We start from the raw sequence: 12,447 nt of genomic DNA, 5'->3' as shown, positions 1-12,447 counted from the left end.
CAGTAACATTTTAGACTACGACTTTACCCCTGTTCCCAGTTATTGTGTTTTTTCTTGTCCAACTTCTAACCTTTACATCATAATTCCATGCCGCCACCCCCCCCCCCCTTATACTTTTGTCTGACCATAATGACACATGATCAGTGCCCTCTGCACCCAAGCAAGGACCAGGAAGGGCCAATTAATGTCCCCTCCCCATCCCTGTCTTGCAAAGCCTTTAAAGTCATAAATACTAGTGAAAACCATCAGTCTATGACTAGATCTCAAACTTTCAACCCAGGGATTATAAATCGAGACATTTTTAGTTAGACTAACACTTAAGATGCTGAAAGGTTTTGATCCCCCTTTAGAATGTTCAATAGCTTGAAACCCCCACAGAAGTTGTTCTCCGGTTTAAATTGATAAGGTTATGAAGGAATAAATTGTTACTAAGAAGAGGCCCTTCCTTCTCCATTCATCTTGAAAGCCTCATTCCCAGACTTCATGAAAAGTGAGCCAGATGATTGGGGTATTGTAAGGTTTTTACAAGACATGTCCATCATGCTATCGCTGACTTGTTGTCTATGTATCAAAAGTCTCCATTATCTAGGGCCATTTGTTGAAGAAATGTGGGCATACAGTATTTGAAAATGGTGGCAGTAATGTATATAAAATGTATCCTGAACCTGGTTTTATATAAAAAAAAAAAAAACCACTTCGTGTGTCCAGAGCCTTGAATCAGGCCTAAAATTAACCCATAGAGGTTGCCTGATTCGGGTTTCATATTGCCTACTTCCATGAATCTGATTTTATGTTACTACCAAGGAGTAACTTGTATGAAAAAACTAATTATAATTAACATAAGGAAAATATTCAGAGAAAAATTTTGACTTTTCTATTCCAATTGTTTTTTGCACGTTAATCTAAAATTTGTCACATTTATCAATTGCAGGTACTCTCAGGAAGCCTATTACAACAGCCGACCCTACTACACCCCAGAACCACAGCGTCGAATACTCCCCCGATTGGGAAATCCCTGACCCCTGCGAATACACCCTATAGAGGCCCTCAAGGCCTGTGAGCCTCAAACCTTCAACAGCCACAAAAGCTCAGGATGAGAGAGAGTCTCTGGACAAGGCTCTTGAAGCTTGGTGTAACCGTGGCAAGAAACAGCTAGTCATATAAACATAGTGTAGATGGAACACATCTTTCATTTTCATCTCATGGATTTCTGAGAGTATCTCATTGCCTGCCTACATTACTTAGGTAGGTGAGCCAATTGAAAAGCTGAAGTGATTTTTTTACATCTGCAGCTCTCAGTTTATGCTATACACATATATTTTTTTTACCCCCTTTTTCAAGTACCATAAGTATGTTCACGAGACGCCAACAGAAGAATGCATATCTTTTTTTTTCTGGTTGCACACAAAATGCGAGTTCCATTTCTGTCTCATTATCTATACTGTGATACAGCCTTTATTCATTTAGCATGAACCTTAGGGGTATGATTAAGAAAAATCAAATATCAAAGGGTGGGGGGGGAAGCTGTTGACAGAGTTTTTAGAAATTTGAACAGATGACAAGTGCACAGAAATTTCTTTTTAATATGTAATATAATTTTTTGGTCGAACTTGTGTATTAATAGTCTCTTTTAGCTTGTTTATTATTATCCAGTGGGAGTATGATCAGTGGTGTAATTAATTCTTTTATTAAGGAAAATTTTAGAATTTTATTGTATTTTAAGATTCTTTTTACATATATTGCGATTATTCAAAAATATTTGTCACGATTTGAAGCATATTAGAATTTTATCCCTACCAGTCTGTCCATATAACATTTTAGATGATTACAAAAAAGGTAAATTGCTATGTGGAGGTTTGAGAGGAAACTGCTCCATCTGGTGTTCGGCTCTCCACTTGACCTTTTCCATTTGGGTTTGACAGCTCGAGTGGACTGTCTTGAGGTTGACAGTGACTCTAGCGGACTGTCTTCATAAAAGTTCCAGATTATACTGCTCATTTATGCACAAGAAATTGTATATTTCTATTGTTAAACATTTATGTTAGCAATGTCACTGATGTTGAATAGTAAACAGGAATACATAATTTATATTAAAAAATCCTATAGGTCTTGAAATTATGGTTTTTCAGACAGTCTATTTTCAGTGTGAATAGTCTATCTGTTCAATTAAACCTTATTAAAACTTAAGGTTTGTATTTTGTAAAACTTGTGTGTGCCAGCTTAAAAGGACAGTATGATTTTGAAATGAAAAGTGTGTAAAATATTTTCTCTATAAATGCATTACTGTGTATGAAAGGATAGTGAGCTTGAAATCTCTCGACACAGTTTTTAATGAGTGGATTGAGGTTTACACACCCGCAATAGATCATCAAACGTAAGAATCAAAGAATCTGCGACGTTCCACACCTGCAAACCTAGACTGTTTGAAGAACTTGATTTTATACATACAAATGTAAAATTGTTGATCATCTGTTTTTAGCTTTATTATTCATGTATGCCGGAAATTTTAATGACGGTTATTCTAAATTGAAGAATGTCATTGTTGATTTTTGTTTTCAGTATGAAAGCCAATCTCAGGGGAAAAAAAATTAAGAAAAGAAAATGGATGCAAATGCCCTTTGTAGGTGTTCTGTTAACTCATTACAGATGCCATGTTGCACTCTTGAGTGGTCACGGTTTCTGGTGATCCCAACCATTATTTTGGCAAGTTCACAATTATCCTCATAGTTTGGATGTCACCAAGTACTGTTATTTAAATGCATGGGTATTGAAGCTAGTATTTTCAAAGGTCAACAATTCACTGAAGGTATTTTAAAACAGGATGGCGAAAGATCAGACATAATCGTGACGTAACATATATGTTTAACAGTCCGTCAAATTGGTAAAGCATTGGTGATCCACTTGAGTAATGCACTTCAAATCAAAAGATAAAATATCCTTCTGTTAGGTTTAGGTTTGTCCTTCGTACAAACGATTTTGGATCTAGTAGGGGACAAATTGTGGGAACATAGTTTTAGTAATCCTTTTTATGAAATTATTTATTGTTATATGATTGGAAACATTTTGTATCATGACATTACAGTGTTGTTCTATAACTGTACTGCATCAAAACTAATGGGAAAAAGGGTGATAGAATACCTCATAACTCTCAATTCTTTTCTGTTAGATTTTAATTGGATAATTCAAATGGTTACCTATCACCTTCGCCTTATAGAATTACAAGACATTGATTACCAATATTGACGACGAGGATGGAGTATTATTCTCACTGGACTAGAAATCGTGTTGCTGCAAAACTGGAAATGTAGCCACATTATTAAATTGTACAGATGTTTGCCAAGTAAGTACTGCCTGGTGAAAAAAAAAAGTTTCAATTACAGCTATTGCTCTCGTTCACGGCTTCAGAAATTTTTTTTTTAAACAACTGCCATGCCAATTCAGTTTTTTTTAAGGGAGATTGTAAGTTGATCAAAAACTTGGTTGGGTTACTCAAACTGACTGACTTAACTTTTAGTACATTGTTAATTAAACATATTTTTATGTTCAATAGTGTGCATATAATGAAAATACTTGAAATCTGCGACCATGCTGACAAGTCACTTTTGAACTGAGGTTTTTATAGGTGAAGAAAGGTACAATTTACGATATTTGAATTAGCAATTGTTGAGAACTTTAGTCTTTGATATACGTATTTTCGCAAAAATACGTAAAGCCTACTTAGACAATTTGTATTAATTTTATTTGTGCAATTTTGTTGTTTTAAAAATGTTTCTTTGTTGTTTTTTTCTCTTTTTTTCTTTTAATAGTATAGCTAAAGTGAACGCATGATTATTGTTTTTTATGTGGAGGGAATTTTCATGATAGATATTGGTTTTAATAATGGATGCAGAGGTTCATGAACTAGTTTGAATTCCAGTTGTCCACTGAATTGTGATGTTTGAAATCACACAGTTAATTCATGAAATATGACTTCATTGGTTTAAAAAATAAATTGCCTTTTCTATGCTAAAAACGTATCTAAAAATCAACTCCGTTAGAAAGAAAATGTTTTCATGTTAAGCATGAATTTTGTTCATGATTTCACATTGAAACACACTATAATTGGGATTTTCTAATTGCATACAGGTGGACTTGAATTTGTAAGTTTTCTAACTAAGTCTTGCTTTTAACATGCAGTTCGAAGGGAAACTAGGAATGAATATTTGTTGTAAATCATATTTATAGATTCTCACAAATCCTTTCCCTTTCATACTCTTATATAGAACTCGAGATAATCGGATGTTTTTAAGCCTTATTAACTTTAGAAATTTAGACCAAGTGCTCCTTGTAAGTTACTTTTACATTTTATTCCTAGGAAGCTAAGATGGCCGGCAGATCAGCCAAAATTTTGTTGTCACATTACGAAAATAAAATTGTAAATTTGTTATGAATGATAGTTTATCATCAAGGATCAAATGGTCATTATTATCACATCCAAATAAATAGCATTCTCACAGAAGCCTTGGCACATATCTAACAAGACCTATGAAAACAGAGTTGACCATCAACTATTTAATCCTAGTTTTGATGGGAAACTATCTATCTACTATCTCTATATTTACTTACCAAGGCACTTCCCCCAATTTTTTGGGGGGGATAGCCAACATCAAACAAGTGAACAAAAGGGGACCTTTCTTCTCGCCACTCCTCCCAGCCTGACGAGGGATTCAGTTGAAGTTTGGCTGGTACTGCTAGGGTGCCACAGCCCACCCTCCCCCTTTATCCACCACAGGTGAAGATTCATACGCCAAATCCCCTACTGCTGCTACCTCTGCGGTCACCAAGGCGCCGGAGGAAGCAGCAGGGCCTACCGGATCAACCAAGACAGGCATAATGATGATAGTACCGCTGAAAATTCTGCCATGCATTTTCTTTTGATGGAATGTCCCTTAGCTGGGTTAATTAGTCTTTCACAAGACATTGGAGCTCTTTCCTAATATCAGAGGCTTTGACATTGGCTACCTTGAATAAAGGTAACCTTATTCTTCTCCTTTAGCCAAGGCTTTGCATGTGGATTAAATTTATCTGCAGGCTGTGACAGCATTATTCAGATAATTGCATAGAGTTTTATTTGGGAAGTCGACCTCTTTTATTCAGGTGTTGACAGCATGTAGGGAACTGTATAGGCTTTAGGCAGTCAAGGTTAACAAGATCTTGTAATTTGTTTGTATTTATTCAATTAAATTTAGGTTGTACAAAAAAAGGATAAGAAAACAGTGAAAAGGAATTCTTATGCTTGTTGATTCACATTAATATAGAGAAGTAAAATTCAGGGGAGGAAGAAAAAACTAAATATATTGCATTTATTTATTAAAAACATTGTCACTCCTCGGGTAACACATCAGAGAGAGTAAAGCAGTCAAGGAATTATATGTTGATGTGTTTGTGTTAAAGATATAATTTGGTATTTATCTGTATTTCTTCCTAATTCCAACTTGAAGGATACAGGCTATTTTATCCCACATGACTGCATATACTATGAATTTTATATTTTTATACTTGTAGATTGGAAATAGCTTTCGCTAGTTCATAAAGAACAAAGGAGCATATTTTTATTAACAAAAAAGTTTAAAAGTGTAGTTTTGTGTACTCGTGTTGTGTTAGTACATTATAGCCGTAATGTGAAACAGTACATCCGTTCATTAGCCTAATAGGAAGGGTAGATTTTAGTGTACACTGTATATAAGGGTTACTTTACGAAATACAGGTAGTGTTCCTATGTATATCTGTGAGGTATTGTAATCTTATTCATTGGCTCAGGTTTTTTTTCCGCAAAAATTGTCTTGCATCGTGATTGTACATCCAGGAAGAACAAATCGTTCTTACATGTTATAAGTTTTAAAAATTAATATTGTTTAGTTTGTCAACCATGGTGCACTCCCCACCTTTAATATTGAAGGTGATTAACATGCCTCGTCAAGTCATGTTGTTTGTTAATGAAAGCTTTTTATTAAGTGTCATGGCCTCTCCCCCCCACCCCTTTTTTTTTGGGGGGGGGGGGTTCCTGTTGCAAAATGTATTATTTTGTACATCTGTAATACCAGCCTTTATTGTAGGTTTTCATGTGGAGTTTTAGCTGTCGGAATCTTTTGTTTCTTCTGGTTTCCTTTGGCGGATTTCACCCGTTTCCACGTAAGATGGTTTTAAAGCCGAGGCAAATGTAAATAGAGGAAGCAAATCAAAGAAATAGGTTCACAGTTCACGGAAAAACCAGTTCCAAAGGTTCTCTGTTGTCAATCTTTAACCCCCAGTTCTCCATGCATTCACTTGGAAGTTCCCGTTTGTCTACCAAGCGTAAGATGTTTATGAGCAGCGAAAGATCCTAATGGTTTGATAGCCTTTCTTGGTTTTCTTTCAAATTTGATATTTTTTCCAGTTATTTTATTTTTCAAGTAACTCATTCACCATATGGTGTATAATAGGTTATAGTATTTACATGGCTTGGTTAAACTGAAATAGATATTTTATACTACAGATAAATACTGTAGGATTATCCTATCAGTATAAAGCTGTCCATATAAAAAGGGAGTTCCACACGATCCTGTATTGTTTGTAACTTTTTTTTATTTTCTAAAAACATACATCAGAATATGTTTATTAACCCTTTTACCCCCAAAGGACGTACTGGTACGTTTCACAATACTCATCCCTTTACCCCCATGGACGTACCGGTACGTCCTTGCAAAAAAATGCTATAAAAAATATTTTTTTCATATTTTTGATAATTTTTTGAGAAAATTCAGGCATTTTCCAAGAGAATGAGACCAACCCGACCTCTCTATGACAAAAATTAAGGCTGTTAGAGCAATTTAAAGAAAATATACTGCAAAATGTGCTGGGGAAAAAATTACCCCTTGGGGGTTAAGGGTGGGAAATTTCCAAAGAGCCTGGGGGTAAAAGGGTTAAGGATGTTTATCATTTCTGTCTCTTACTTTTATTCAACGAAAAGTTCTCTGCAATCGGTGAAATTGCATTGCTGATTGAAAGTCCCTGCCTAGGCTTTCATAGTCGAATACATTTAGTGAACATACAATGTCGGGAATACTGTAATAGTTTATTTATTTCCTTTCCTCACTGGGCTATTTTTCCTTGTTGAAGCCCTTGGGCTTATAGCATCTGCTTTTCCAACTTGGGTTGTAGCTTGGCTAGTGATGATAATAGTAAAAGGTCCCAATTTTTAATGAATGGTAAAAGATTTTATTTAGTTTTTAAACTATATAATTTATATGTACATATATAATTTTAGTTATTGTTTAATTTTATCCCTAATTTTTTAGGGTCAGTCTGATAATCGGCTCTATTAGACTGAGGTCTGGTTGATCTTATTTTGTAAGTATTATACATTATACTGTATAATAAAATTACACAAGACTAAATCTCATTTTAAAAACACTCTGACATTCCTCTCAACTTGAAGAAATGGAAATAATGCAATGAACTCAGGGGGAAGATTCATTGAAAATATTAAAATCCTACCGTACACAGGTCTCTTATTCCTAGTTTGAATAAGCAACGTCAGTGTATCTAAGTTTTTCTCTCTTCTAGTTATGTCTTTAGTTTAAGTTTTTGCAACATTTGTGTTATCGGTAACTTATAAAAGATTTACAGAGCGTGAGTAAACTAAGTAGGGTACCCAATCAAATAAAAGTAGAATACGTATGGACAATCTACCCATTAGGTGACTTAATACCGTATACATTATTATTTTTTTTTTTATCGCATAACATTTATTTTTTTAGTAGTATATAGTAACACTTTCCCTGCAAATTGAATATACAGTTGTATCTAAGAGAAACCCCTTTGTGCTAACCTCAGCACATGGTATGATCAAACTAAAAATATAACTTAATGAATTATTTCTTCATGCAAGGTTAGGTGGGCTGGGTGTTTACTAAGTGATAGTAACCGACTGAGGTATTTCTTTGTATAAGGTTAAACAGTTCATTCAAGTCTTGATGTTTCGGCATGGTCTAGAATGAGTATTTTTGTCTCGTGTCCTACTAAAAGTGGTCAGTTGTACACATCAATCATTTCTTTCCTTTTGAGATTGTCTTTGTATGAAAAAAAAAAAAAATCACAAGACATGAAAGCAGGAATTTATTTTTAATAATTTTTTTTTGCTGTCATGACATGGTACAAAGTGCACTTGCTGTATTGTATGCTACCTATAGCTGTATATGTAATTATTGTATCTAGAATATTAACAGGTATTAAAACAAGTACTTGTATATTATGTCTTACTAGTCCAAGATGCATTTTTGGGCATCATTTACAGTATGTAATCCATATCTTTTTCATTAGAACCCAGTAATTTGTCATTGAGCTGTAAGGAAAAAAAACAAAAACAAATCTTATTTACCCAGATGTATTGAAAGTAAAGCTACGTATTCCTCTCTTGCTTATGAACAAATATGAGATGTCCCAACACCTGTTTTGCTGCTCTTGCATAAAGCCTTTTCATAACATGTTTTGAAGATTCAGCTCGATATTATCAGCTTAAAGCCTTAAATCCAGAGTGAATTTTAAGTTGGCATTTTATTACTAAGATGAATTTAATTAAATTGTGAGGTACTAGAAAATGTAAACACAGATGAAGGTTTCCAAATGTATTTTGAAATTTGATATGCTGATGCATTTGGACGATTTAATTGTGCGTAAGATTTTTCACATTAAAGTATCATGGTTTGCTGTACTGTCATATTATAAGAGGTAATCTTAGAAAGTAAATGGAGCTGGTGACAATGTGTATTGAGCCTAGCTGTTCATCTCTCCTCAGAATGGATTATATTTTATCTCTTTAGTTTGAGGCTCAGGGGATTAGAAAATTCAATCCTGAGATTCCATCTACCACGGAAAATTGAACACTACAGTTCAAAGAAACTTTTACCTCAGTTTTTGTGAATTACTCTGTGCCTTTCATGTGGATATCACTGTGGTTGCGCTGTGCTCTTTACTATCCTGGGGTCCGAATTTTTTATTCTCATTTTCTCCCCCCTTTTTTTTTAAGTAGGCTACACTATTGTTAGACCACTGCTAGAGCCTGGCTTTTATATGCCATCATTTCTGTTAAAATTTCAAGTCATTTTGCTTATGATAATAATATATGTCAGTTGAGGCATTCATTTCATCAAAAGACGCTGTAATGCCAAAGGGGTGGGACAAAAGATGATTTTGAGAAACTGTATTGTGAAATTGCAATAATTTTGCAGTAGCTAGTTACCTTGTTACCCAGTATACAGTATTCCAAGAGCTGGTGTAGTAATAGTGTTTTTCAAGTCAATGCTATTGATTGAATTGTCAAGGGGATTCCTTATAAATGCCAACTGACATCATAATCATTTACATCAATCTTGCATTCAGCATTGCATCTTTCAACTATTTACTCATATAGGTGGCATTCCATAATCACTGTATTAAAAATAGATGATGTATGTCAATTGGTTTTAAAGTTACATTTATATTTCAATTGTTGGGTTTTAAATTTTATTTTGCTCTTAATTAGAAATGTACATTGCATTTTTTTCACTTATCATTTGTGCACCATGCCATTTCTCATTATTGTAATATACTGTTGATCAGTAATCATGTTAGCACAAAACATGCATTTATCATTTCATTTTTTTCCATTGTACATTTTTAATACGGCATTATCACTTTTAGCGCCAGCAACTAGTGTGGTCTAACAAGAGTGGAACTTTCATCGTTAGTAGCGCTCAACTAAGTAACATTATTTTTTATTACTTAACCCTTTGCATTATGGTGGATGTCTTAAATGACACAAATATATTAACATTATATGAATTCTCTTCTGATAATAAGTCTCCTGGTGTTTGTTGTAATTGACACCAGTTTTTAACTTTTCTTTTTGCATTAATAGTTGCAGCCAGGCTAAGTAATTGCCGGTACAGTAATGTGAAACTGTAACAGGTTTTTAGGGGCTAAACTAATCTTAATAACATACCACCATATGTACATTTGTTCGTAGTCATTTTAAATTTCTCGGTTACCATGTTAGCGTACATAATTATTTGTTCGCGCATTGAAAACATAAACCTTTATTGTGTTCTGCTATTGATGAGAGGTATCAAACTCCAAATTATTCCCACACAATTTAGCCAATATTTATATATTAATTATTGGATTTTCAAAGTACGGTTGCGCCGTCTAACTGATATCATTGGTTGTGCATTTGTGATGCCATCACTTAATTCGGCTTGATTTATCAATCATTTCCTAACCATCTAGAAAACATTAACAGATAAATCAAAGCTTAATTTGTGATCTCAACACATTTTCATAGGTCTTTTGAGGGTTGTATGTACGTATGCATGTATGTAAGTTTGTATATTATGTATGAGTGTGGTTCTAGTATTCCAGTGCTAAAAATTGTTTTATTTATAACAATGTGTAAATGATGTAAAAAGTAATAAATTAATTATAAGAAAAGTAAATAGGAGTTTCATTGTATTACACAGCTAATCTTTTTGTAATACTTATTCCCAATATTATATTGCATAATTCAAGGTAAAAAAAGCAACATAAAGGTATATAGTTTTTGCTTGTTTTCAATTACTGCACTTTTCAAATCCCCCATCAAGATGAGTGTTCTCAGCACCTCACACTACCAGGAAAGGCACTATATGTAAGTACATTAATTCATACAGTGATTTTACTTGTTAACATGTTATACACTAACTATTTTCCAGCAATGTTTTTTATTTCCAGAGATTCGTATGTTATTCTTTGAGGCAGAGTAGGCTTGAGAATAGAGACTCACATTCAGTACAATAGCACTTTGTTCATTAACACCTCACTATATCGCAGTTCACCTATCGCGGATAATTTTATTTAATACAGAAGGTTCTCACGTTAAGATGATTTGGAGTTGCAACCGAGCTCCTATAAGGTAATTAAAAAAAATTGTAGTTCAATTTAGAGTTATGGCGTTTAGTTCGTTGATGCGGACTAACACCATGTAGTAGTGCGTTATGCATCACTAGCATTAGTTCATCGTAGTTTATGATACGCATTCAGGATTTTGGTGCTGCTCTTTTGCTGCATCATGTCTGGAAAGTGTGAGGGAGACTACCAATGACTGTGTGTAGGCCAGCCACAGGAATAAAGGTAAGGAATTACTTATTATATACTTGTTCTGTATAGGTGTAAAGTAGATACACTGCTGTATATAGTACAGGTATTTTTGTATGGTAAAGGATTATTTTCTCTTGGTAAATTGCATTAGTAGAGTATACAGTATAAAATTGACTTACGATAAAAATCTACAGCTTGGCATAGGAACAGATCCCCCGTCAACCTGAGGATCACATCTAAATATGTTTATTCATATTGCTGTTCCTCCAGTGTATCACTGGTTTCTGAGACCAATAGTTGTGTAGGGAAACCTCTAAATACGAAGGTTTTGGTATACGTAAAATTTATTTTACGAAACAAGGATTGTTCCAACACTGAGTACTTACCTCGAACTACTTTCTTAGGAGTATCTGGGATCTCCTCCCAACCGACCAGAATTTTATGTAGTTTACCCTACTCCCGTTTTCTATGCGGGGTAACCTCTGGCAGAGTGATATGCGCCATGAGGCGACCCGGGGTCAGAGAGCATGCTTGCTCAGGTCTCGATCTCCAGTAAGTTTTCTGGTCGTGTCGCGATTACATCCCGACACGCTCTCCTTACCCAGTGCGACCCTTTGTGTCCCACGCGGTTCCCTCGTGGTCCCTTTGTGCTGTTCCTTATCCTTTTCCCTCTGTGTTCCTGTGTCTCGCGGTGACTTACTAGTGCGCAATGGAGCATCCGTGACGTTGCCCTGGGCCTATGGCCGGTAAATCGTGTGGCGCCTTCCTCTCAAAGCCTGAAGTTGACCCGCACTCCTTGTATTCGTGTAGGGGCAGTGTTTGTTCCCCTACAGCCACGTGTTCGGAGTGCGAGTCCTAGAACGAGGTGCAGTGGGTGCATTACGGCACCAAGAAAAAGAAGTCTTCCAGGAGATTGCCTAGGAAACCGAGCGTCCCGTTGCCTCTTGCTTCGCCCGGCGCATCGTCGGATAGTGTGTGTCTGCCGCCTTCCCCTACCCAGAGTAGGGGACGAGGTAAGTCAGTTGCGGGGAAGAGGCCTGTGGCTCTTGCCCAAGAGTCTGAATTACCAGATAGTGGGGTTGTGTTGTCGATCCAGGTAAGTGGGGGCCTGAGGGAGGGACGGGAGTGTGTTTGGAGGACGAGCCCTGGTGCACGAGGGGCCAGTCTCTTCGAACGATCCTATGTGGGGAAAGACTGCTGCAGCCTCTTGGGCATGTGTTTCAGGTACGTCCGCAGCCGAGGGTGGCGCCGAGGAGGAGGACTCGCCGCCGTCAGACCCCCTCGCGTGGGCGCCTCCTTAGACGCCCTTCAGATCAC

The 12,447-nt window shown here is 35.8% G+C and overlaps 1 protein-coding gene across 1 annotated transcript in view; it reads left to right on the top strand.

The window, feature by feature from the left end:
- Positions 1–10,490, top strand: part of LOC137622327 (dual specificity mitogen-activated protein kinase kinase hemipterous-like) — a 57,820-nt gene extending 47,330 nt beyond the window's left edge. The window contains 1 exon segment of the mRNA XM_068352907.1: positions 932–10,490. Coding sequence (XP_068209008.1) covers positions 932–1,019 — 88 coding nt within the window. The 3' untranslated portion in view covers positions 1,020–10,490.
- The last annotated feature ends 1,957 nt before the right edge of the window (positions 10,491–12,447 follow it).

The sequence above is a fragment of the Palaemon carinicauda genome, chromosome 29, assembly GCF_036898095.1.
Source record: "Palaemon carinicauda isolate YSFRI2023 chromosome 29, ASM3689809v2, whole genome shotgun sequence".
NCBI lineage: Eukaryota > Metazoa > Arthropoda > Malacostraca > Decapoda > Palaemonidae > Palaemon > Palaemon carinicauda.
Note: the sequence above shows the minus strand (reverse complement) of the source record. Positions and strands in the feature narration are given on the sequence as shown.